Genomic DNA, 26,713 nt, shown 5'->3' with positions numbered 1-26,713 from the left:
CTGATAGAGAATACATTTGAACGGGCACATCAGGTGTCCTCTTTGACATTTGCATGCAAAACTATGTCTTTGTCACACACCTACAAAGACTCTTTGTAGATCTGTGTAAAAGAAAAAAAGTAAGAAAACATGAAACCATGTCACACTTGCATAATTGTTTTTTTTTGAATAACAAAAAAGGGTCGACTCAAACCCCCGGCCCTACCATCTCGCCAGTGGCTGAACTCTACGTAACGTCAAACGTGACTCGAGGTGTCCCTCAGAACAGAAACAGAAAACGTCCAGGGGATCCTGGGCCGGTGTTCCGGAGCGCCGTCGGCGCCACAGCGGTCCCCGCCGCGGGGCCACAGCGGTCCCCGCCGCGGGGCCACAGCGGTCCCCGCCGCGGGGCCACAGCGGTCCCCGCCGCGGGGCCACAGCGGTCCCCGCTGCGGGGCCACTGCTCCCTCTCCTTCCAAGGCTTCTGAGATCAGGCGATGTGGGTGTTAATAGTTGGATATTTCCAGTAGTCCGGTAAAATATCTGACCAGAGTAAAACTAAACAGTCCAGAGTGTGCGCACACCCCCACACATTCACACAGTCAGGCGCACGCGTTCACACTTTAAATACGGAAGCAATTCGGCCCCGCCGGCTCCCTTGCGGCCCCGCCCCGCGCCTCACACCACTCCCGTCCGCCAGCGGCCCCCCTAACCTGAAGTCCAACCGGGGGGGGGTGGGGGGCGACGCTGAACAGAGGCCCAGAGGAGGCCCCTGCTCCCGCGGGCCCGGAGCGGAAGACCTTCTCAGGGCACTGAGACAACACTGAAATGGCTGGCAGGAGGTGACCCCGCCCTCCTCCTCCCCCGCTCCTTCCCCCCCCCCCCCCCCCTCCCCAAACCCCAACGCACATGGCTTTGGGAGAACTGGTGTGTTCACTAAATGGCCGTGCCAATGTTGAGGTTTGCGTTAACGTCACCGGTCTCTCCGTCATCTCCACCCTGAGGATTGTGGGAAGCTGAAGGTAGAAGTATGAGACCCGCGGGGGGAGGAGGGGGGAGTCGTCTGGGTTCCGCTCGTTGACTTGTCTTCTAGAAGGCCTCGTGCAGTCTGAGCGCCGACGGCTCTGGACTCCGCCCCCTCCGCCTGCCGGTTCCATACATAGAACCCGGGCACCGCTGTCAGGGGCGAGCCTTCGGCTGAGGAAGAGGAGGAGGGAGAAGGGAAAAGTTAAGACAAAGTTAAGACATTCTTTCCTTATTTTGACCCTCAGATATTGGAAAGCCAGAAATCCTGACTGGGATTGGCGTGTTGCGTGCTCCGACTGTTTTCTGCAAACTGAAAAAAGGAGCGCTTGATGAAGATAAAGTTCTGGCCACTGAAGAGTTAATCCCTAGTCCCATAATCTCAAGATTGTCTCCAAATCGAATTGGGCCATAAAGCAATACAGAAATACATGCCGTTTGACATAATTGCAATATTGAAAAACTGAACGCACTCCTTGGGCCAATAAAGGGTTATATTTAAGCCCCAGTGTGCCCGAGGACCAAAACATTAATCTATTCACCGATAGCACTACGAGCGTTGGAGCCCCAGCAGTCTGGTGCCGGTGCAGCAGAGGAACTCACCTGGTGGAGGTGAGAGTTGTTGGGCAGCCCCGGGCCGCCCGCCACGCTGCGGCCGTGCTTCCCGTGGATGTTGTTAATGGAGGGCGACTTGGCCACCTTGGGTCTACCCGGGCCCCCCCCCGGGCCGCCACCACCTCCGGGAACGCCCAGCCCGCCGACCCCGCCTCCACCCCCACCCCCACCCCCACCCCCACCGCCGGCCGGGGAGCTCTTGCGCTTCTTGCCGTCCAGGCGGCCGTCGGACGCGTGGTGGCCGAAGCCGGCGTGGTGCTCCGAGGAGGACTGGTGGTGGTGGTGGTGGTTGTGGTGGTGGTGGTGGTGGACGAAGGGCCCCAGTGACAGCGTCGAGTCGCTGCTGTTCATCACCACGCTCATGCGCTTGATGGACTCGGCGGGGCTGCCCGACGGGGGACCCCGCGGCGAGGGCCCCGAGGAGGAGCCTCCGGCGGGCCCCCCGCTGGGCTCCGCCTTCAGGCTGAGGGAGTTGGTGCGCACCGTGGGGCCACAGTTCAGCCCCATGCTGTGGACGCCGCTGTGCGTGGCGGCGGAGGAGAGCGCCGGCGAGCCGTGGTGGTGGGTGCTACCTGAGCTGCCCGGGGCGCTGCCACAGTTCTTCTTGAAGGAGGCGGAGGTGGCGGAGGCGGCGGAGGAGGAGGAGGAGTTGGCGTTCGACGAGGGGGAGTCGGAGGCGGGGCCGTGGGACGAGGCGAGGAAGGAGCTGTTCTTCCTCTTCTTCCCCGAGCTGAAGCTAGCGTTGCTACTGGTGCTGTTGATCCCCCCGCCCCCGCCCGCGCCCCCGCCCAAGGAGCTGGGCGTGACCGGCGTGGAGGAGGAGCCTGACAAGCTCTCCCGGGGCCTGAAGGACGCCGCCTTGCCTGCGCCGCCGCCGCCGGAGGAAGAGGAGGAGCGGGACTTGAACGCCCGGACTGAGACGGGGGGAGGCGCCAGGGGGGAGGAGGAGTGGGCTGAAGGCATCTGCGGCGACGAAGACACTTGCCGGGCCTGCGTGGCGCCGTAGGCCGGGTGGTCGGCCCCGCCCTGCGGCGAGGCGCGGGCGTTGGGCGCCGTGCCGTAGGAGAGCGCCGAGCGGCCCTCGTACGACTGGCCGTAGGGCGGCTGCGTGCCGGCGGGGCTAAGGAAGCCCGGGGAGGAGGTGCTACCGTGGGAGTTTGTGCTTGTCCTGTGGGCGGGGGTGACGGAGGACGAGGAAGAGGAGTTCTCCAAGGCCATTGGGATTTTCCTGGAACAAATCAGGAAGCCACGTCAAATATAGGGTTGGGTATACTCTTTAAGTAGTTGGGCTGAAATACCACGCCTCGCAGTCATGGACCTATAAAGAAAGTCGTAGTCGTACCATGCGTGTTTAGAAGCGCAACATTGAAAAGGGTCCCGTCGGAAATAGTATCGCACGGTGCAGCGTTCCGAACGTTGTGTGATCAAATACACCGATAAATCAAAAAATCCTATACTAACGAAAATACACACCGTTATTTGGTGTGAACCGGTATACCGCCCAGCACTAACGCAAGTTGACGCCGCAACACCATGGGGGCGGGGCAGGGGGCGTTAAAAATAGTCAGGCACAGTTATGAGGCACCGAAATGTGTGTTCTTATTCGATCTCGTTACTAACGTTTACGTCAGAACCGGTGCCCTACTGGAACAGAGTTTCGGTGCTCAACCCTAGTCAAGTACCAGGACTGTCACTGGCACACTTCTCTCCCATCCAGCGGTCCTGCTTTGTTACAGCAGAACCTCTGGGGGACCAGCACAGAGTCTGGCCAGAAACCAAAAGCTGCAATGGGAGACGTTACAATCTTGTTTCCAGTTTTGTCACCGAGATATTCTACTGAAGAGAAACTGATTTGGGCAAGTGAATGAAGCATTCCGCAGGGGATTCTGATAAGTGTATGTCTACCTTCACAGACACTTAACAGTAAAGTACTCCTGGCTGATTATGTGTTTGCCGTTAATAGCCAATTAAGCAACATGATTGGTTGAAACACCCCATCCCATTTACCAAGATTTCAGCTAGTTGGCCATCTGATTTGGGAAGTCTGAATTGCGGGAATACTTACACAGATGACATATCCATATTGAAGAAAATGTCGGGGTCTGAGTTGCAGACACATAACCTGACATTGTTGGACAAATTTGACTACATTTTAAATTAGTCTAAAACCTCTCAGTTTATTTAGATTCGCAAGAGGGGTATTCAATGGCTGCAGACCACAGCATTGCTGTGACGATATGCACAGCAATGCAACGCTTAATGCTGAGTGAGTATTTTGACCTTGATCCTTTCAGAAGTACGGCAGATGCATCTTTCTTATCAACAAAAGCCACTGCTGTAGAATGTTATTCTTTCAGAGAAGATATACGTCCACTTTGTTTATTACTGTCGCGATAGCAGATCCAACCGACCATCCCAAACCGGGGCGAACATCTTTGTTGCTTAATGTTGAAAGGTGCTCCTCCCAACCACGTATCAAACCTGCCCCATCTGAGATTAACGGCTGTGATTGACACGACCCGGGCCAGAGTGGCTGTAAACCTGTTTGAACGGGAAGGGGGCCAGACCATCTGCCAGAGCCGATAAAACATGAGCTTGCAGATTCGTCTGGTTCCCAGACTGGTGTACATGCCCAGTAGGCGACACTTTCTGAATTGGCAGACAGGGATGAATCCACCCCTGAACCCACGTGTGGAACTAAAGACAGTGTACTCACCTCAGGTGTGGGAGATCACATTGAACTATAAGAGATTTGGCTGCAGTGGAAATGTTACATAGCTCACGCACCGGTCCAACATACTCACTTCCACATCTGCGAGTTGACGTGCCTGTCCATCATGGCAGTCAGCGCACAACGCATGCGGTCCCAGCGCCGGTCAAACGTGTGGGAGCCTCTGCCAAACAGCCGACTTCCAAAAGTACAATACTGGGAACGGAGATAAGATGGGATGTCAGAGACCTCTGTAACATTTCATTCTTCAGACAACTTCATTAGGAAACTGTCAGAACAACACAGAACACGTTTCCCCTCAGCGGAGAAAGAACGAACGGAAAGCGCTGCGAGCCGAATGGAGCAGGCGCATTGTGGAGCGGGGGGGCCGGGTGTGTGGACTTACAGCCGCCGGTCGAGGGTGGGAACCTGAATAGTGACAGTCCAGTCGGTCGGCGTTCTCCTCGCCGACCTCGTTCTCGCCTTCGTCGCTTGAGGGGCGGGACACGCCGTCCGGGGCACTGGGCGGGTGGTGGGGGGCGTCGTGGACCACCGCGGGCTCCCCGGGGGGAACCCCAGCTCCATGGCTACTGTTCAGTCTGAAAAGGGTTGTTAGAAGGATTAGAATGAGCGCCTGAAATGAGTACAAGAGCATCAACTTTATTTTTTTTAATGCACCTTTACCCATCCCTTTCAATGTACACCAGATGGTTATTATACTCAGTTTGTGTACTATTGATTTACTTTTATTTGTGTTTCTTGCTTTGTACATTAATCAGTGCATTAAATGAGATACTTTGAAATCAAATACAAACTGTGTTCCTGGGGAAATGTACCATTTTATTGGGGGGCAGGTATAATGAAGTATTTAAGGATTTCTGTAATTGTATTTTAAGTCAGTAGGCTTGTTTGCCAAATAAAAAAGCAAATGTGGAGTATTCATTTTGATTGCCGTTTTTCAATTATTTAGCATACTCCTTATTTTCTCTACCTCTTACTTGTAATTAACAATCAAAAATCTAAATATTGTTGCAACTGATTTTTTTTCCCCATCAATCCCGTACGTTTATAGATATGACTTTGATACATCACTGGAGCTCCTTGAAACTTGGCGGGTGCCTCTAACGTTTTGCTGGTGCTCCTAACTCTTCCAGTGGGAAGCCCCAGTGCTGCCCAGTAAAGCATTGAATCTGGAGCCCCGTGTTCACCATGCACCCGGAGGCGGCCCGAGCCACGTACCGGGGGACACCGGAGTTGTAGGGTCGGGGCTTGGCAGGAGACTTGACGACGACCTCGGCGACGGCGGGGCCGTTTCCGTGGACCGCCTGGTGGGGTTCGTGGGTGGTGGCGGCGGGGAGGCGCGAGGGCAGGTGGGGTTCCCTGAGAGGGGGAGTCTGCTGGGAGTGGGGGTGCTGGAGCTCCCTCTCCCGGTCCCTGGCCCTGTTCTTGTGCTCCGCCAGCAGCGTGTCGAAGCGTTTCCTGCGCCCGGTCACAGCTCTCCGCTGGCTTAAGGAATGTGTCTGGATGGGTTGGGGGGGGGGGGGGGGGGAGGTCACACCTGAGGTCGCTGATATCATGCCCCCCCACCCCCATCGCTTCCACTCCAATAGATTTCATTCTATTGAGTTTGTAACTACTTTGGAGCAAAATCTTAGTCTGTGATTGAAGGGTGGATATCATAAGAACAAACCCAAACGTTGTGTATGTATTGACCCTGAAGTACTTTGTAGAACCTCCGTTTTTTAGGTTCATTTAAAACTTTAAAGGAGGGCGTAAATTCCAGACAAAATTATCACTCAACCGTATGCATGCAGGAATTCCCAAACTTTCAAGACGTATAAAAATACTAAGACTTTAAAACAGGCCGAAGGACGTCAATGTTAACAGTTCCTTCAATGAAAATGTGAGGATCAGGGGAAAAAATTATGAGTTTCCCATTTGAACAAAAGAAGCATCCCAGTACCTTGCATGTAAGTGACCTTGTGCATGGTTTCCGGGCGGTCATGTCCATAACACCACAATGAATATCTGGATTGAATTCTCGGTCTGAAAGGTTGATGAGAAGAGAAACAAAAAAAACATCATTCTATGTCAACAATTCTATTAGAAATTAGTAAAAAGAAAATCATCGAAAATTGTATTGTGTTAATTGAATTAAAGCATATTATTCAGGCACTAAATTGTGTTCATACATTTCTGTAAAACTATTAACTCATTGACAATCATTTAATTAACCTAAAAGGTTTATAATCTGTGCTTCAAGGCTCCTAAAATGAAGGCATCTGTAGATTCTCATTGGTTAGGTATCTCAAAATCAAAAGGTCCTTCAAGCTTTGTCCTGAGAAAATCATTTCAAAAGCACAAATGGAAAAAAAATCTCTAGAGAAATTAACGCTATCCGAACTGTCCCCATTCCCTCCTGTTCTCCATCCATCTCCCCGCATCACATTTATGCATGTAAATAAAATGCATAAATCTACAGCTCTACGAAGGCAAGAGTTGTCTATAAAGTTATCTGTGCAACTAGCGACATATGGGGCATTGAGTCTTGTCTAATGCACACTGATAATATTCTGCTTACTCACACTCATCTATTCTGCATGATAGAAAACGTATCATAACATTTTACAGACATTAAAACCCAAGATATTCCATACATAAATGAATGAGGGCGTTCATGAAATTGTTCTAGTCCGCCAGACACAGATTACTAAATTGAGTTCGACCATTTCTGACAATGTGCATTTTATCCATTTATTCTCATTGCTTAGTCTACTGTGTCTATACCGTGTTCCTTTGGTCTTTAAACGTATTTAATGTTTGATCAGACAATGGGAATGGAAGCGCTATCAGTTATTTGCAGATTAAAAGACAAACACACTGGACCTAAAGTACAAGCACCTCTACATTGGGTCTTTAAAAAACAAAAAAAACATTCAGACATGATGCTGATGCGTGTGCGAGCAGAAGACACCGACCTGACAATCTCTTGTAAAGGTGTCGTCTGCTACTGGCATTGCTGCTCTCCTGCCTCTTCTCCGACAGGACAGACGTGTGGCCCTTGCCATTCGGGATCTGCCCGGGGGCCAGCAAGGGGGGCTTTGGTATGGAGGGCGAGTTAAGGCCTGGCTTGAGGGCCGATGACGAGGAGGATGAGGAGGTGACCGTTGCGGTATTGGAGCTCACAGTGGTGCCAGCGGAGGAGGAGGAGGAGGTGGGGGTGGAGGCGGTGGCCATGGCAGAGGGGGCCTGGGTTAGCTTGGCCGATGGGTCGACCTTCAGGTGGATCTTCTCAACCTTGACGGCTGCAGTAAGTCTAGATCAGAAGGAGGGAAGAAAACCAGAAAAGAGCCAGAGAAATGTCAGAGGGATGCATTAACCAGCAAAAGGCGGATACATATGGGGCATGAGCAGAATCAATGGTCTGAATAATTGGTAAGGTCTTTTAAATATCAACCATCGTTTTCAACCGACACTTGGCTCCTATTGATGGATTATCTTGTACGTAATCAGTCGGTATTAGAGGAACTAAAGAAGTGAAGTATTATCCAGAATGAATAATGCCAATGAGTTAGTAAATGAGTAAATGTCACATGCACTTTTAAGACCACGTTATCTTATGGTATTAATTGACAGGCCTCACGGTTAATTGACCATTTAGCAGATGCTTTGTGCTAAAGTGACTTCCAGTTCACTACAATACAACACAAGGATAAGCTAGGGATTTGGATCTTACTCAAGGATGCCTAGTTTGCCTACATGTAGGCTGCGGACATTGGGGATCACACTCCAGTCCCAACTTTCAATAATCTTTTGTGGGCGTATGTGAACACATAATCCTGAAGTCAGACTTACATCTTGTCTGGCTGCAGCTCCCTGAATGGTATGAAGGGGGGTTTTCTCTTTTCTTTGGCTGCTTTAAGGAGTTTGAAGTTGGAGGAGGAGTCGCTGGGGCCCACCGCAGAGGGTCGTACCAGGATGGGAGTGGGCTTGCTGGCCAAGCTGTGTCTTCTCTCTGCAAGAGAGGGCACGACAAGAGTTGAAGCGGTGTGGACAAGGCCGTTTGACAGGAACGGGGTGACCTACTCTGGGGCGACAAGCCGGCATTCAGCATGTTGACCCCGCACACCATAGCAAGATTTGAATAATCAATTCACAGCAATGAACAAGTGAACCGACAAGTCAACAAGGAGATCAATTTGAATGGATTCACTTGTTTACATCCGCTCAAAACAAAATTTGGACAAAAGACCTAATGGCCTCAGGGGCTCCAAGGCTTGTGGTGGAGCCATGCTTCCTCAGAACATCATTATAATGTACACAGTTCACCACGCTGTCACAAATTATCTAAAAATGAATAGACCGATGTCGTTGATTTGCTGAGTTGTGTACTCACATTAACCAAATTCTTTTCAACAATGTTCAACCCCGCAAAAATCAATACTTGTTTTATACGATTATGGTCCTTGTCATCATGATTTGATATGATGGCTCATGGCAGCCACAAAGCAAATGCAGTGTTTCCCACACATTGTGCAGGTCACTTTGGCATGACCATAATTGATTTCACATCAATTTTGATCGGCAAAGGTGGTGTAGAAAACCACTCCCATGTTCCCACGCTACTTCATGACGTCATCAAAATTCGTTTTTTGTTGTATTTAGATTAAGGGACCTCTAGCGGCAGAAATGACCATCAACATAACAAATAAGGGAATTTTTTGTAGTTAATCACTTTTTTTAATAACTTTTTTAATAATTTAAATAAAACGCATCAGGATGCCAACTTTGAAATTCAAACTTCTGCAAATATAACTTACTGCGTAAGGTTCATTTACGTCATGAATCACTCATGTCATAGATATAACCATTTATTGTATGAATGGGTAATACAATTAAGTTTTGCGGTATGGTTCCACTCTTTTCCGATGCTCCCTGCTGTAGGATTTAAAGCATGACATTCAGATGTCAGATACAGAATACCAGCATTATACAAACATATGACACAGGGAGCACTATACAATCCCCCGGGAGTACATCAGATATCTTAAACCATTGTGTAGGTTACTTACAATACAGAGCAGAACCAAAGCGGGTTGAGGCTGGGGTAAAGGTGGGCGACATTCTGCTCAGCACACTAAACTTCCCAGAGTGCGTGTTTGAGATGGAAGGTCTTAAATTGACCTATCAGTGTACGTGCGCGCTAGCCGTCAGCTGATGACCATAGTGTGCTGCACAAATGAGCTACTCCCATACACTGCAAGTGATAAGCTCAATTATGACGGGGACAGGGGTAGAGGCGAGGACGAGTCGCTCACACTGATTCAATTACATTTGTCATTGTCATACGCAAGTCTCACATTTTTTTGAAGACAGCAACGTTAAAACCAAATCGGGTCTAGCAGCATAATATCAAATATCAGCCACAGACCATTCTATCTCTGCCCTTTCTATATAGTAGCTACACATCTCCCTTTGAATTCAGACACCACTATATGTCCAAGGTCGGAACATGAGTGGAGTGAGTGAGTGAAGGAGAAGGCAGAGAAAGAGAGAGAGATCGCAAGACAGACGGAGCGAGGATGACAAAGGGAATAGCCAACAAGAAGGTCAACATGACCCCTCAGCTGAAGAACACACACAGACACCAATCAAATGATACCAGAAGAGCCATAAAAGAGCCTTTTGTCCCGGCATGTATATGAAGATGATCAGAATCGAAGCCCTCCACAGAGAGAACACGTTTGGTTGCGTGAAGAGTAGCACGGTGACACGGGCCTAGTTACAGCACTCGTTGGGCTGTCAGGCTACAGCACCGTCTCAGCAGGTGAGCTGCAGACAAGCAGGCAACTGTGATGCTACCGGAATAACGAAGGGGCCACACAAGCACACACATCCACACACACACTCCGTTCACAAGGGCGATATCAGACCATTAATCCTACCCTAGTCTTTTAGTTTCAACCTCCTCATTTGACATATGCAGCCCTCGAACCCGCACACAACCTCACACCAGGTGGTCACACCAGGACAGGGGCCACAGTGCACTGGTGCCTTGTGCCCTCCATAGAAAAAGAATACAAATAGTGAGGAAAAGAAAAAGGGCATTAAAAAAAAAGGAGCCTCTTCATCCAATTTCCAGATGCAGTTTGTTCGGTGCTAAAGGGGAATTCCTAGCTTCAAGCGGCGGAGGGCGAGCGAGATGGAAAGTGAACAGAAAAGGCGGCTCCCTGGTAAAGGATACATACAAGGATACATACATTCTACCAGTCTGGCTGGTTAAATATAAACCAGTCTGAAACCTCATTGTGGCGTATGTGGCTCCTATTTTAGGAAACACCACTTATACATACAGGCTCATACAGGCAGCACAGAGTGTAAGGGAACCCCCGGTTTCAGCTTATATTCAAACTATAAAAAAAAAAGTTTTGTGCGGAGAGTTCTATGAAGGTGTGGGGGGCGGGGTATCCCCATAGTTATCCCCACGTCAACTCTGTGATACCATTGTGATACTTTGTAGCCTGCGGTCATTGTATACAAGTGTTATAATGAGCAATGTTGTATATGAACTGTGCAACACACAACAGCGTTATACGTCATGTGTCAAGAGAAGCTTAACCCTTTCTCGGACGCAGCCATCGACATCAACCGCTGCACAGACAACGCTCCACACATGCACCTCGCCGCCAGTGTCCCGAGGAGGACACTGAAAGGCACTTGGACGTAGCGAGAAGAACGCTACCTTCATTTTGATTAGAGCAGAACGTTCTGCTCCAAATAGGATGGTACTCCTGTTTCCTCTTAATTAAGGTCTTATTTTATGAACGGAGACAAAAACGTTGACGTAATAAGGCATATTCCCAATTCAAAACAAAACGTTTTTGTGTTTAGACCCCACTTTAAATTCCCTCGTGGCACTCAGCATGTGGAATGTGTGGGGTACATGCGTGTAGGAAGGGGGGCTTTTCAAGGAATAACCACCGTGTGTCCCGATACTGGCAAATAATGTGCGGTGGTGTTAAGCCACCTCGGCATCACCTCTACCGTATCACCACCCCCCAAGTACATTGCTTTCAATAACGGGACTGCCAAGAGTGATTTATTCCGCTTATACCACAGTGACCAATGATGATGAGATATTACAGGTAGTTAAAAGTTATTGGTTTATTATCGACTTTATTAGCGGAAATAAAGATATTATTCTACAGTGCTTTGAGCATTGTTTTTTTAGGTCTTGAAGGGGAAAATAACCAATATTAATGTCAGAATTGTAGGGTAAAGATGTCCAACTGTTAAAAGACAGGTGTTCCGCTATTGAAAATAAATGACCAATCAGAATAAAGTATTCATCAACACTGTAGTGTAAGGAGCGACTGCTGCCATCGTTAGATGCTCATGTAGATCGCAGAGAGAGGAAGCAGCAGAGCTTGCAGACTGCCCGCCCCTGCTGGGTGCATCCATGGGAGGTGAGCAAAAAAATAGAAACACCCAAGAGTAGACAGATGGGCATGGATGAACACGCTGCAATCATATGAGGACCACCTCCACGGCAACCGCATCAGTGGCTGCACAACGCGTTAGCCCAGTGGGGGGTCCTCCCGAAGTGACAGAGAGAGAAGTAAGGGGGGGCTTTCAAACGTACGTACGTGTGTGTGTGTGTGTGTGTGTGTGTGTGTGTGTGTGTGTGTGTGTGTGTGTGTGTGTGTGTGTGTGTGTGTGTGTGTGTGTGTGTGTGTGTGTGTGTGTGTGTGTGTGTGTGTGTGTGTGTGTGTGTGTGTTGCAAAGCTACCTAGTATAGTGCAGCTAGCGAAATGTAGGCCGGTAAATATTTTTTTAGCACTTGCGAGATTCATCCCAACTAAAATATTTAGAGGACATTTTCTTTCTCGCTAATGAGCATACTAATTATTATAATCACATCCCTGCCATATGTCAGCATCATACCATACAAAAGAGGGGCGTGCTAAGGTGGCAAATTGCATGAGAAATTATTTGATGACTTATTTTTGGCTCACTGTGCACAGGCTAAATCACATGTATGATAACAGAAGGGCCCTGGGTATGGTCCAGGTATGCCTCCATCGTATCATTTATCTTGACTGCTGGGTGACAGGCTCACGGGGAGGCATGTGATGGTATAGCCCCCCCTCATGGTTGACCTTGAGAACTGTCCGTTTGGTCATTTTTCATTATAAAACAACTTCACTGCAAGTGAAGATAAATCAGACACCGCATAATTACTCACAGGGCAAGAAAAGACCATCACATATACAAGATCAGCCTCCAGCCTGTTCACGATTCTCAACATCCAATACCACAGGAAGCTGTTCACTTAACTGAATTCTTCCTCTACGGCTAAAAACCAAATGATGGTTCTAGAGATAACCCTAGGAGAGCCGAGTCAACCATGCTAGACTCAAAGAACCATTGCTGCAAGAACCATCTTCCATCCCCATGTGTACAAACCTCCCCGATATTGGAAATAGTTCCTCCTTAAAACAGGTGGTAGTGCAAGCTGAATGATATAACGTCTTAATGAGGTGGAACAGGCAGCTAAATCATCCCAATCCACCACATGAAACATTCAATTAATATTCAAGTACAAGGCCGGCGTAATTATATAACTTCTTATCACTGCCCTGCCCAATGAAACGATTATTAACTGTTGAAAAGACCCTGTTGAAGAGACGGGGGACGAAAAAGAAAAAGAAACCTGCACACACAGCAGCTTCTTTAAAAAGGTGGCATTTTCGTCACTTAAAAAAAAACTGTTGAAGAAACAAATGTGATTGGCTAAATTAGACACATGGATGGATACGGCGATGGTCCTCTGCGCTGAGACCCTGGTTTAAATGTGCTTTTGGACGACAATCGATGTTCACGGCATCAAAACTCAACAAATGGGACACATTGTGTGCTTTGAAATGTCTGTCACTAGCAAAAATATTTGCCAGGTTTCCCCTTAAAATTATGTTGACCATTGCTTTTACGCTGTACGTGACTTCCCCAATAGTAAAAAGCCAGGATATTGCTAAGGTGAATATTAGGATTTGTTTTTTAAGCACTTTTCTATTTGTTCTAGAGGCTTATTTAAGTGCTTTTCCGTGGCATACTGGTGAAAAAAAAAACAGTTTAACTGGCCCCGTAGGATGGGAAGTTAAAACAGCCACATGCCTATACACAAACACAACCTGCCTTCCTAATCTTGACTTTGGAATTGGATAATGCATGAGCAGAAGACACGCACGCAACAGAGGCCATATACACACATCTTTGAGAACACATGACTCCAACCCTTTGCTTAAGAATTGTAAGCATGTTACAACAATTTTATCATCTCAGGTTGCCTTGAGAAGAATAGGCCGACTGGGTTAGCGCCGCGGCATGCTTGAAGAACGTAGAGTTGATATCCGGGAGTATGTGCAAACTACCTCCGCTGGTGCCCTGAAGCCCAGAGCAGGTTTCTTGCAGGGATCCAGGAACCATGCTGTATCTTCCCCTCTGCTGATCATCCGTCTTACGTTCCCATACATCAGCCCTGGCCTAGCGCAGAATGGCTTAACCCAGAACTTGCTTTAAAACCCGTCACCATTCAAACCACTCTCAGCATCAAATCGCAGGGAGGGATGGTGTTTGCGTTAAGGGTAGAAAGGTTGAAGAGGCATCTGTGACCACCAAATAGATGACTATTCACAGATTCAATGCGAAGAGCCTTCTATTATAGTGAGCCTCCCGGTTAAGGATTTAATTCATTGTAGAGAGCTGAAATAAAGGATCACTTCATTTAAGTTCCATGGGGTTCCGAATGTGTAGTTATACCCATAATGCCTTGCTTCCTAGCATGATATCTTCATGCACTTTCTATTTTAGAATGACTGGCCTTTCAAATTAACTTTTTATTTTGGTTTCCTTGAAGCCGATGGTATGGCAATAGTGATTCTTGGGGACATCCCTAGAAGGTAATTCATACTGCGTGTGTATACAGATATCCTTTCAATCGTTTTCCATGGGAGCCAGCAGATTGATGAAAAGAGATTGTTGTTACGGGCTGTTAAATGGGCCATTCACTATGTCCTCCACCATGAAACGCCTTTAGAGTAAGAGAGGGAGAGCCGGAGACTTACCGTAATGTGCTTGGAAGGCCTGCGGCTTGACTACCTGACTGCAGTGGCTGCACATGACCAGGTAGAAGTCGTCCTGCGCGGGACACTGGCCAAATATGGGCATGTCTGTAGAAGTAGCAAAGATGGCAGAAGTCAGGATGAGGTAAATAAACTAGGGCAGCATTTATTCAGTGCCCTAGCAGGGAGCAAAACTTCATCCCTGTAAAGAGGTACTTGCAATGTATTTTAAAATGCAACCGTATAGTTACAGGGATTTTCAAAATAAATGATCCCAGACTGAAGTTTTAGTTTAACTCTTCAGTTGAATTTCTTTCCCTGCAGTGGTGACAGTCAGAGAAGCATTGACAATAAACAATTGCAAATAATCGATCTAGATACAGCAACCAGAAGAACCAAGATATTATCTTACTTTTATGCAATAAGTTAAGATGCATTTTGGATAATTTTCAATGCCTGTTTATGAAAAAAAACTGCTTTGCAATTACATATTAAAATATATATATAAATTATGTTCTGCTTAGAACTCTTAGATGCAGTTTGATTCCTGGTTTGAACAATTAACATCTTCAAGCCCTATGAGCTATGGGTACCAAAAAAGAGAATAAAGAAAAGCGAAATGTTCATGTACCTTTGCACAAAAGTAATTGAACTAGTCTACAGAAACGTCCAGACATACACATAGACAGGATGCAGTTCTAAATGCAGCACAGTCATCAAGAATGTAGGTGTATTTAATGCCAACTTAGACAGAATTTTCTAGAAGTGCAAAATCCACACTTGGATGCTATTCTGAGAAAGAACCGTTTTAGATTAGTTGTTATGGAAAAAAGATAGTTACACACTGCATAAATGGCCCATTCCTGACCCAATCGAAACTATATATGAATAATGAACTCAGCAGGCCCCACTACGGCAAATTAAATCAGTCCAAACAGGGTGCAGATAGATCATCCGTCTGAAATTCCTTTCTGAACAGCATAAATCTCATCGCAGTCCAGAGAACTGGATACCGCCAAATTAGGGAGGCTAATTGAGATATCGCCTGGGGCATGGCGAAGAGACGCGTGGAGGGCAGAATTGGAGTCGATCTCCAGTGCACACTCCATCGAGACCGTCAAGGGTCCTCCAGTCTCAGCCTCGCTACTGGTGGAGTCTAAAAGTGATGAGGGCCATTATGAAGCCACTTGAAGAAGGGCCTACCTGGCCGGTTTCCTCAGCCTGGAGGCCATTTGCCGTCTGATGTGGATGAATCAACAAGCCACTGCTTATCTAAGATTGCACATCAGTTGTCAAGTGTCTACTTCAACTGTCATGCAGTAAAAAGCCTTATTTTCACAGCTTTTGGGGATTGCCATGGGGAACGGCAACAGCAGTCTTGTTATGGAGAGGCTTGTGAACAATATAGAATTTAGGCGGGAAATTGCTTTGCCAACATGCATCGCTGAGGGCTTTGCTTTGCTGCAAAAGAGACCAAGTATGCAAAGATAGCTATCATTGCTCATAAACAGTGCCAATTTAAACAGCGCAGATGCCAAACTCGAGTTTGGAAGAACCTGCGTACGTGTTTTATCTGTATCAACAATGCAGCGCCCAGTACAGTCTAGTCACTCCTGTCTTATTTCCGGACAGTTTGTGCAATATTCGTTATTTGTATTCTCAGTTTCAATAAGCTGCTCCCAGCAGGAATACATTAGAGTCCGAACAAGCAAATGCCTTTTTCTGCTGGCAGGATCAAACAGAACCCAATCTGAATCAGACGGTGTTCTCCATGAAGTGTTCCACTTGCTCGTCTGAAAAAAAGAGAAGCTGCCTGGCTGGGTTGCTGTGCTACTCTGCATGCAGTTCACTGGCACCGACTGTACTGCCGAAATGGCCCGACTTGAAAAGTGGTAGAGCGCCATTGTGTCAGCCTCATTCTGCCTCTCCTTTTTTTCAGTTCCCGTACGCAAGGACAAGAAGGAGATAAAAAAATGGGTGAAAGAGAAAGTCAGCAACTGAGGCGAGAAACGCGGTGAACATGATCGCAGGGAGAGACCGGCGCGAACGAGAGGCGAACAAGATAGAGGAATGCTTAAAAAGAGGTGAAGGTGGAAAAAGAAAAAAGCTGTGTCCAGACATACGCCCAGGCTTGAGTGAGACAAAGAGAACAGAGGAGCCATGAAACGGAAGGAGCGGGGAGGGCGACAGGCGTGTGTGAGCACTACACCAAATGAGGGAATGAGAGTCCAGTTAATTTCAGCGCCCTCCTCCATGGCAGTGATGAATGATCTAGGTGGAGGAGCAGTCTCAGGCTGGCTTTAAGCACCGCCGAGCCATCGACACACACACACAAACACACACACATGCACAGACAGACACACAGCAATGCAGAGCCTGACCTGCAGCTGACATTCAATGCTACATTTCCCAGTTATCCCGACTTTCACTCCCTCCTACATAAAAAGAAACTGAAATGGGATCTCTGGGGTAACGTTCACCATGCACGTCAATATGATAATCTCCAGGGCGTGACGCGCGTGCGTGCGTGCGTGCGTGTGTGTCATGCTTGTGTGTTAAAACGCCATCACACCATGGGAGAAACATGGTGGTGAGTCACAGGAGAGAGGTGTAGTCATTCACTTGTAACCCCCCCCCCCCCCCCCTCTCATTCACACAGATAAACACACACAGAATGGAGGCCTAATATGCATCTCATGAGGAAAGCCATGGGGTTGGTAACATGACGAAACTGGATGACAACGGTCATACTGAGCAGGGAGAAGGGCATGGCCTTTTCTGAATTGTTCAATAATTTCTACCAGACTGGTTTCCCTTCAATTAGAATGCAAGTAACCAATGCTGTCCGTGCCCTGCTCCCCAAGCACTCTCCCCGACCTCGCAGGCCCATGATCCTGTCTATTTCTAAACAGCATAACCTAAGCACACAGACAATATCTATTTAGGTCAGCCTCCCCCGTAAAGCATCCAAATTGCTTTAGACTGTAATTCATTCATCTTTATGAATTAATTTGCGGCCATTATATACAATAAGGCGCTTTATAAATGTTATCGTCTTCTCCAAAACGATCGCAAATTATATGGATAATAAGTCATTACACTAGTCAATAATGTATGATGTAAAATAATGTTGTCCCCTGCCAAGGCCAATGAATTTCTAACTTAATTGTGCAATTGCCTCAGAAGGTACAGACCACATAGTGAGACAATGTTAATTGACTATTTTACATGTTGGACCAAGGCCCTTACAAATACACCACTAATTAACTCCTTCCATCCTGGATGGGTTGAGTATACGGCTGCCAAGTACTCAAGTGTAGGAACCTAACGGAAAACCATACAGGGAAAACATTCTTGGACAGACAAAAGCCTTATTGTGTTTCTCTAATGGTATACAATTGACGTATGCTGTATTACTGCAAAGCTCTAGTGCAAATAGTATGTTCAGCTCAAGTTCTCAAATTGAACAGAAACAATTCCCATCAGACAGAACGACCATCAACGATTGTTTTGCAGATGGGCCAATTTATACTTAACATCAGGATAAATAGCCTGCAGGGCCAAGAGTGGCGAATTTCCACCTCAACTTCTCATCTGATAGAAGCTGCAAATTACATAGCTGCAAACATTTATTATAACAATTATTTTATGAATTTTGAGTTTCAACAGCCTTAAACAGGACCACCGGAGTCTGCTTACAGGTTTGTTGTCCTAATGGGCCTAACTGAAGCTGTGTGATGTGAATGGCATGCATTTGCATACAGTTAACAGAACTTCAAGCTCACCCCATTCCATTTGCCACAAACTAACCCACACAGACTTATCCACTTCCATATAATTGGGTTATCATTTGTGTCTGTTGTAGAGAGGCCGTCAAGTGGATACGACTAGGATGTTGAGTAAAAAAATAAATAATAAATGAATAGAAGAGATGTTGCATCCTGACTCATGTCATTTTGAGAGCCTTAAGTTGCTGCAGGTCTGGCCATGTGCATCATGATGCATACCTACAAAAGGTACACAACAGAGACTGTAAACAACGAACTGACCGTTGACTCATGACTGCAACTTTTATGATGAACTGCGTTTTTAAAGCCTTGTATGTTCAGTTGTTGACCAGAACATTATTTATTGGCCCAAACAAAATTTTGTAACTAACTGAATACGATTTTATCTAAACACAACTTGACAGAATCGCCAGAAACACATAATGCTATACACTAGACTTCTGGTGACAAACATCTAATAAATAAACATGACATAAGTGTGTTCTAGCCTGTGAATGCTTTTGCTGTTTCTAGTCTGCGACCATTAAATTATGTCGTGTTAAGATGCTTTAAACATGACTTTATATGTTACCCCTAATGCTTTAATGTGCACGATGAATTAAAACGATGTGTATGTTGAAAGGTAGATATGGCATCAAGCCTCTGGTATACAATGTTGATTTATTTTGCAAGGTATCAACATGCATGCCAGGGCTCTTAACCCTGCCATCCTCTTGGTTATTCCAGTGGTTGAGATTACGAGAGTAATTTCAGTATGAGTATGGTAGTGATGCGCAAATATGTGCCGATGGATGTATAATAAGTTGAAGAACAATGTGCAAGGGATAAAGCCCAGATCAACATGCAATAAAAGGACAAGGGCAAGAAGACATCGCGACAATCCACCTAGCTATCCAAACCCGGGACAATAAGGAGAGAACCTTAGAGGGATGTATTTGAGCAAGATATGTGCTACTGGAGTGAGAACCCCCGGGTGTCCCGTGAACCCCCCTATGCATCCCGTGAACCCCGATGCGTCCCATGAACATGTGCTACCCTAGCCTGGCTATTGCCAAACCAAGCTCAATCGTAGATTACACCATGGTATGGGGAGGCTGCTGTCGTTTTCTTCAGCACAAGAGGCGTGATCAACGGGCCTAGTTCAACTGACTCTGTACGCAATTGGCTGCTTGCCGTCGCTTCCCTATCGTCATTGTGTTAAACCAGCCAATGGCGCGGCAGGGAGAAAAGCCAGCTTTGGTGATTGGCTCCCGCAGAAGCGTATCGGAAGCAGAAAGAAATGTATCGCTCCCCTCCATACCCTGCTGCAGTGCGAATTCAAATCGCCGGCAAAACGGGCTGGGGGTAGCCAGTCTGGTGACACCGTACAACAGAATTTGATGGATCAATGTTTAAAATATTATGGGGTAGGGTTTTAACACTGCCTTTGTTAGAACATATAAAATAAAAATGAAGCCCTTAAACAGTGTGAAACAGTGTCCGTATTCATAATCCTGGACCTGAGGTATCAATAATATTCAGACACTTTAATTTCTTGTAGAAATAGTGTATGACCTGTTGGCACATGTGCTTTGCAGTTGAGCGGTGCTTGTTTAAGTTTGCCAGCGATTTGTCTTCATGCTAGAAGGGGGCTCTGCCACACCAACAGTTTAATGGAACTCTATTTTTAAGATACACGTTACTAAATATATGTGTAGAAAGCATAAGAGGACAAGAATAGACAACCTATTTGTAAGTAGCCTAGCAGTGTGATTAACCATTTCATACTATAAAAGTCTAATATTGTAGCTTGAGACATGAGAAAATTGCTTAAATTTTGCCATTGTATAAGATAATATTATTGCGTCATTGATTAAAATAAAGTGTACCCTTGTGCAGTTTCCTTTATCACCAAAAGCATTTAAGGCTTTTTCAGTCAAACTTGGCTAATGCTAATAACGTGCATTTCTGCACCGCATAATTATTTTCTTTTAGAGTTCTACAACACAGCAGAACTCCAAGAATCCCAATTGGCCTATTAATCACAAGGTTTCTAAATACTAAACAATGAAATAGCAATATGACAGAATGTCAGTCTTAAGTACACCTGGGCTATACTACTATATGACCAACACTAGATGGATCAAGTTGTGGATGACCCACATATGAAGTTATTTGAACCTATAAATCCTAACGTCTACAAAAGACAGGCTTGCATAGTCCTATTCGTTACTTTTTGTTCTGTGGTACGGTCGATGTAAGCGGATCTTAAATGATATACGCGCATGTGAAATGTAACAATCTTTTTAGTGATGTGCAAAGCCTCAGAATCAAAACACACCTATGGCCAAAAACAAACGCTTACCTTCTCTGCACAAGCGCATGGCTTCTCGGTTCCTCCCGAAGTCTTTTAAACTTTCCTCCGAATCTGCACCTGAATCAAGTCAATCCGATGCACACAAATAAATAGTTGCACTTGCTTGCTTGCTCATGCTGTTGCTACCAGTAGCGTTTCTTCATATTCCCCAAACTGCATGCAATCGGCCAAAAACACTGGCAGCCGTCATGTTAATATTTCGCCGATACGCCCATTCTGAACGGCCCGCGACTTACCGTCGTTGCCGTGAAGTTTGGAAGCATCGACCCAGTTGCTCCAAGGCTGTCCGAACATTATTTCTGGACTAGGCAGGGATCTCCGCTCCGCAACAGTCGCCATTGCTGTGGAGCTTTCTCCCCGCTGGATATGCTGCTGCTGCTTCAGCTGCCTGGCCACTCTGCGCTGTTCGCCCCTGACGTCATCATCGGCCCTTTCCGACATTCTTTCCGCTACAATGTAACAAAACAGGAGTCATCTTAACGTACATGGTCGCTCGTGAGAGAATTCCTATAGCCCCTGATGGACACCAGCGAGCGTGGCTTTGTGCATACATCTTATATTCCCGGTTAGGCAGCGTTTTGTTTTGGTCCCTTTCGCGTAGTACTTATGCTCGCTGAGCCCCTGTGGTTCGAACTCGGTTGTTTCCGTGTACATCTATACATCTTGAGGCAGACATGTATTGACGTAAAAGTTGGCCGGCGAGCAATTCAAGTTCTCACTTCTCAAAGTTTAGATTGGGAAAGCTCTGAAAAACATGTTCAAATGAATAGGCTGCTAGTACGGTCTATCAATGAACAGCACATTGCCCGAGATATTATTCGTTACTCGGTTGATGGCCCGTATATTATGGCAGGACGCCTAGGGGACAACCTGATTATGGGGGCCCTCAACCCGGTGGACCCCCTAACATGCACAGAAAATACACGAAATAAAAATAATTATAATAACGTTAAAATTCCAACCTCGCTCAGAAATACAAAAGTATCTATATACATTTCTCTTTTATCAGCATTTCTCTTAAGCCTCCCATTTTTTGCAATGTGACATGGACATGAATTTACTGTTTAACATGATGGTGCTGGGTCAGTAGAACAGGAGAGGTACGAAGGGGGGGCATACATTTACGTTTAAGCCCTTTAATTTATTTAATACCTGAAAACGCACTACCTGCATTCTAGAGACTGCATGAAATGGCTGAATGGAAGTTATTGCTAATAATTCAAAAGTATTATGCAATTATATAGATTATCTAATTTAATTGTATTCTTGCTTAAAAGGTGAAGTGTGTAGAATTAAGTGAAATCTTTCAGAACAGGTTTAGCAGAATGGTAGCATAATATTTATCCTGCATTTTTCAATAATAATATAATAAGAAGTGTATAATCCCATGAAAATAAGAATCGTTATCCTGGAAAGGGCCCTTTACATATTGATATTAACGTCTCCTCTTACGATGCCCGCCATGTTGCACGGCCATGTTTCTACAGTAGCCAAGAATTGACGGCTCTGCAACCTCACCACTAAATCCTACACAATGCACTTTTACAGAGTGCATTTACACTTTTATACATAGTTTTGCTCCCCTTATCCTTGTTTATTTTCATTAAATATTTCTTCCAAGCTGAGGTCCATTTATTGACACACTTAATACAGCTTTTGCAACACAGTTAAAACCTTGTTGTCCCAGCTCCAAGTGGTTTAGTATGTTAAGTAATAATAGGCCTCCTGTAGTCCCAATTTCCACCACTAGAGGGAGTGCTATATGTTTGGCGATTTAGCTGGGTAGTGATGAAGTACAATTTTTTTCAGTAAGGGGGGGGGCATCAAGATATCACCTACGGCCAAACATACCTATGGCAATACTCTGATATAATAGAGAATCATGTTTAAAGCGTCTTCATTTAGTAGTTTGAAACTTGTATGACCCTCAAATGGTATTTGAAGAAATTATCAGTCATCACATTGCAAGTGAAAATGTGACGTTGAAGATCCAATATCGACGTCTGGTCCTGCATCATTCAAACAAAGTAAGATAGCTATGAGTAGCTGCGTTCAGTCGTGGGATCTCCTCCGATTACTAGACTATAGGCACCACTTTCAGTTTCTAGATGAGCGGAATTCTGTGTAGGTTTCTCTTCCGGGAAATAATTACATAAATTAAAACAATTAAAGAGACAGTGCCCTCTGGTACCTTGCCAAAGCACTGCATGTGGGAGATATTGTCAGAATTAGGCAAAACTAATGACGATCAGGCTTCAGGCTGACATTACACAGAAACTACCCTTAAATCATTAATTGTGGATACAAACATTAGTTGTAATTTTTTAAAGATGAATACAAATTATTATTGTCTATTAGAATATAATAATAATCCAAATAATTATATTATCACCAGTATATGTATAATTGTCCTGTTGTAGCATCGGGGACTGTCGTCATGGGAACATATACATTGCATCTTGGATCGGCTAGGGAACTGGCCAATTCTCTATTGAGAAGAGAATTAATCAGCCCCCTTGTGTTGGTTCTAAATCTTCAATGACAAAAGTGGTCAATCATTAATTATTTTTCTGTGTTGACGGGTAGTTCTCCATATGGGGAGGATTAGCCCCGTATGTGCCCCCTGCGCTCTGTCTGAACCATTTAACAAACGGCGCTACAATTACGATATTGATTATAGTGCTGGACCCACAGCCCAAATGCAATATCGCCATATAAATTCACTATAAATTATTAAATAATCAATTAAATCACCATGTAGGATAAAATAGTTATTGTGTGTGACCTGGAACAGTTTGCTTGGTCTTCTCTTCTATAATTTGCTGTGTCCTGTAATGAACTGTAATATTTATGATTTCAAAGGTCTTCACACAGATGTCAGATGCAGACTCTCACATGTTTAGCCTTCCTCAATCCCTCTGTGGTTTAATGTGATAACCTCTGAGAGGTGAGACATCGTACCTAGAAGACCTTGTGTTACCCAACCATCACTTAGTGGCCGCACTTTGCTTCCAGAGAAGGCCTCTCATTTCTTTAAGCTTGCAATAGCATCAAAACTATACTTAAAACCACAGCATTGCTTTTCAGCTCTTCATTGTTTGGGAGTGATGCTAATTGTCTCCGTTCAGTTGAACAGTCAACTTAGTGGCAGCTTGTTTACTGCAGCTAACTGATAAATGGCTAGATTGCACCCACTATGATACACCTTGTTGTACCTCACCATGCATCACCTCTGCCTGTCACTTTTGGGCTGTGTCGTGTGCATGAGTTGACCTTCCTTGCCATCTCAGGCTGACACCTATTGTCCTTGACTGTGGCCTAAGAACATTGAAAACACTTATATGGAGAGCAAAGACACAACACTAGGGTACAGAGCCCCCTCGAGAAAAGGGTAAAAAAATACATCATTTGTCATCCATCACATTTCACTACACTGGGATTATAGCATGCCAGAGGTGGTTTTCAAAACACATTCCAAGGAAGCGGGTCCAGGTTAACACATGCACGTGCTCCACAACATGAAAACAATGCTCTGATCAATTCAACAGAAATTTTGAGAGAAAGTAAAAGTATGAACACTTTTACTCACTTCCCCATCACCACATAAACACCAGTAAGTATATTCAAGACATTTAAAGGGAATATTGTAGCCTCTGTAATGGATGGAACTGCACTATATTATAGTTGAAGGCGTGAATAACCTAGCATGTGTTGATACTCAGATTCCATCATTGATTTTAAATCTGTGCATCTTCAGGCCACAATGTTAAAACATCCATGTGTCTGGTTGATGTGTCAAAAGTGGGGGAAAATTAATTGCATATTTGAGAAAAAGCTCAATGGTATGCTACACATTATACATTGCTTGTTAATATGAGCCAATGAGTGTGCCAACATCAGTATAAATAGATACAATTAGAGAAGTAGACTGCCAGCTCCACTGACTCTTTAGGACTTTAGCTTGATTTTGAATTATTTTCATGATAAGACTTCTAAAATCTTTTTTTCAGCATTGTGTTTTTCATAGTATCCATATCTTTCAGACCCGATCTATTTTTCTATTAAGCTGACACTATCCACTGAGGTCAAAACATACAAAGAAATATTATATAGTAACAAAAGTATAATATATTACAATATTACTCAATTTACCTATATATTTAGCTAATTGTAGGATTACAACATTTCATATAAGGTTCACAGTTTCATATAGTTGGCTTTGGTTGAAAATAAATGCTTACCGTGTCAAACGTGAAAAAGTTTCTGTCTTAATTGAACTAGTGGATCGTCATCAGTTTTGGTGATGGTTGCCTTCCACAAGGACTGAAAAGGAAATAGTGAATATTTGAATTGATTGAATTATTGGTTAGGGAATTAAAAAAAAGTGTCTGGCAGGAAGATAATGTATAACTTCTGTATCTTGATGAGCTGCTTCTCTGCTCACTACTAATAATGCAATACATTTTCCCCTTGATTTGACCATTTCTTTGCCTCAAACTAAGCAGTTGATGAGATTAGAAATTTAACCAGCATTACATGTAGGCCTATGCGTTATTCAATACACAAGTTCTCGTTTGGTTTTTTAGGGTACAGGTTCCCAGTGAGTGAAGGTTCCCAATGACTAATATATTCTGTAATACTATCTTTTATATGCCTGGTATAGACAAACTTTCTTCGCAGTAAAATGGAAAACACAGGAATGTCCACTATGAATGTAATTTACCAAATCAATGTTCATTTAGATATCCAAGCTCACTTGCAAATCTCGATTTACTTAACACTTATCAACATTTATGTGAAAATCTTAATCTCAATCACAGCTTTAAAATATTTCAAACAATCAACAATAACAACAAACGGAATACTTACAAAACTCTGGGCTTAGTCCTGAGTCAATGCCTTTGCCAGATAGGCCGAATACCCATAAAAAAGAAATGCATACATGTTAATATTAAGTAGATTGAAACTTGACTAAAACTCTACACATACACACATACATACATACATACATACATACATACATACATACATACATACATACAGATTTTCTCACCGCTGCTAGACAAATAAATGTAATTCAAGCGATTCCTTCGATTAGACACAGGAATAAGCATACTCAAACGAATGTTCTATTAATTAAGACTGGTGCATAGAGTTTAAAGTTCACTTCAAACTCTGAGTACACAATCACTCCAAAATATATTTTAGTGTCACCAATACATGTAGCATAATCATCCAATTTCGCTAGTCAATGTTGCTGTCATACATTGTTGTAATTTACAATATCTATAATCTGTTAGTAAGCCAACTACCACTAATGAAGAGTAAGTCAACTTCACCACAAGCACTTTGAAACCATATACACAGCTTGACAGAAACAACAAACATGAACTATTCAGCAGTTGTTAACCTACCATCCACAGTAAAAGTTTCATTGCCATAACTGTCGCCACCCATACACCACGACGTTGTGAGGAAAACAGTAGACCGAGTCGAAATGTAGATCGATTGATGCAATTAGAAATCACTGATAGCCCACATTTACATAAACACAGCGACATGAATCAAGGCTCCTTCTAGTCTGGCCAAAACATTATCAGGTCTCCTACAAGTACTCCTTGAGAGGAGTGGCTAAATTAGCTCGCTAGCTCAAGCTTGTGGCCAGCCATGACTAGCCTTAGCAATAAAGCTGGCAAAAGCTTGGCAACACAGCAGAAGTCATTGCTAAGCGTCTTCGACTAACAACCACTTTAGTCTTACCGAGGCTATACACACTGTATATGCAAGCGTTGCTTCGGACTGACGCAAATCAGCTGGATGTATGAAGTAAAGAAGAAGGAAGATCGTGAAAAAGAGCGAATGCAGTGTTCACTGCTGGCTGTGGAGGTCTTCACCAGGTGCTTCCATGTCTGTTTACCAGACTGCATTCTGGGGGACGAACGTCACCGTTCGACTACAACGCATGTTATCAATAACTGCTGACACATACACAACCTGACCTCTAATTATAAAAGTAAAAGTAAAATAATTTAATTAATCCCAATAACTGTACATTAATATCCGAAAAGCAGATAATCAGAAGAACCCTCTATGTTGTCAGGTTAAAAAGAAACACGTTTCC

The 26,713-nt window shown here is 44.9% G+C and overlaps 1 protein-coding gene across 3 annotated transcripts; it reads right to left on the bottom strand.

Annotated features, from left to right (window-relative positions):
• Window positions 1-379: 379 nt before the first annotated feature.
• Window positions 380-26,694, bottom strand: LOC132471226 (ataxin-7). 3 transcript variants are annotated; one of them, XM_060070353.1, is made up of 15 exons: window positions 26,353-26,694; window positions 26,007-26,035; window positions 25,462-25,491; window positions 24,834-24,915; window positions 20,829-21,041; window positions 20,581-20,649; window positions 14,452-14,556; window positions 8,183-8,342; window positions 7,306-7,643; window positions 6,291-6,373; window positions 5,567-5,847; window positions 4,734-4,926; window positions 4,422-4,543; window positions 1,606-2,845; window positions 380-1,176 (listed from the first exon to the last, which is right to left on the bottom strand). In XM_060070353.1, exons 5-15 carry the CDS (start codon window positions 21,031-21,033, stop codon window positions 1,159-1,161), a joined length of 2,814 nt encoding a protein of 937 aa, XP_059926336.1. In that variant the 5' UTR covers window positions 21,034-21,041; window positions 24,834-24,915; window positions 25,462-25,491; window positions 26,007-26,035; window positions 26,353-26,694; the 3' UTR covers window positions 380-1,158. The 3 variants fall into 3 exon arrangements, with proteins under 3 accessions (XP_059926336.1, XP_059926335.1, XP_059926334.1); XM_060070352.1 differs by having other exon boundaries at window positions 26,007-26,694; XM_060070351.1 differs by lacking the exon at window positions 26,007-26,035.
• Between the last annotated feature and the right edge of the window lie 19 nt (window positions 26,695-26,713).

The sequence above is a fragment of the Gadus macrocephalus genome, chromosome 13 (genome assembly GCF_031168955.1).
Source record: "Gadus macrocephalus chromosome 13, ASM3116895v1".
Classification (NCBI taxonomy): Eukaryota; Metazoa; Chordata; class Actinopteri; order Gadiformes; family Gadidae; genus Gadus; species Gadus macrocephalus.
This window is presented reverse-complemented; position numbering and strand designations above follow the sequence as displayed.

What these genes read in the sequence shown, in the direction of transcription:
- LOC132471226 (XM_060070352.1), bottom strand. Translation starts at nt 21,033, where the DNA reads ATGTCGGAAAGGGCCGATGATGACGTCAGGGGCGAACAGCGCAGAGTG. An exon ending in GGCCTTCCAAGCACATTACG is followed by an intron (nt 8,343 to 14,451) that starts GTAAGTCTCCGG and finishes CCTCTCTTGCAG; the next exon opens with AGAGAAGACACAGCTTGGCC. An exon ending in CAAGGTCACTTACATGCAAG is followed by an intron (nt 5,848 to 6,290) that starts GTACTGGGATGC and finishes CAACCCATCCAG; the next exon opens with ACACATTCCTTAAGCCAGCG.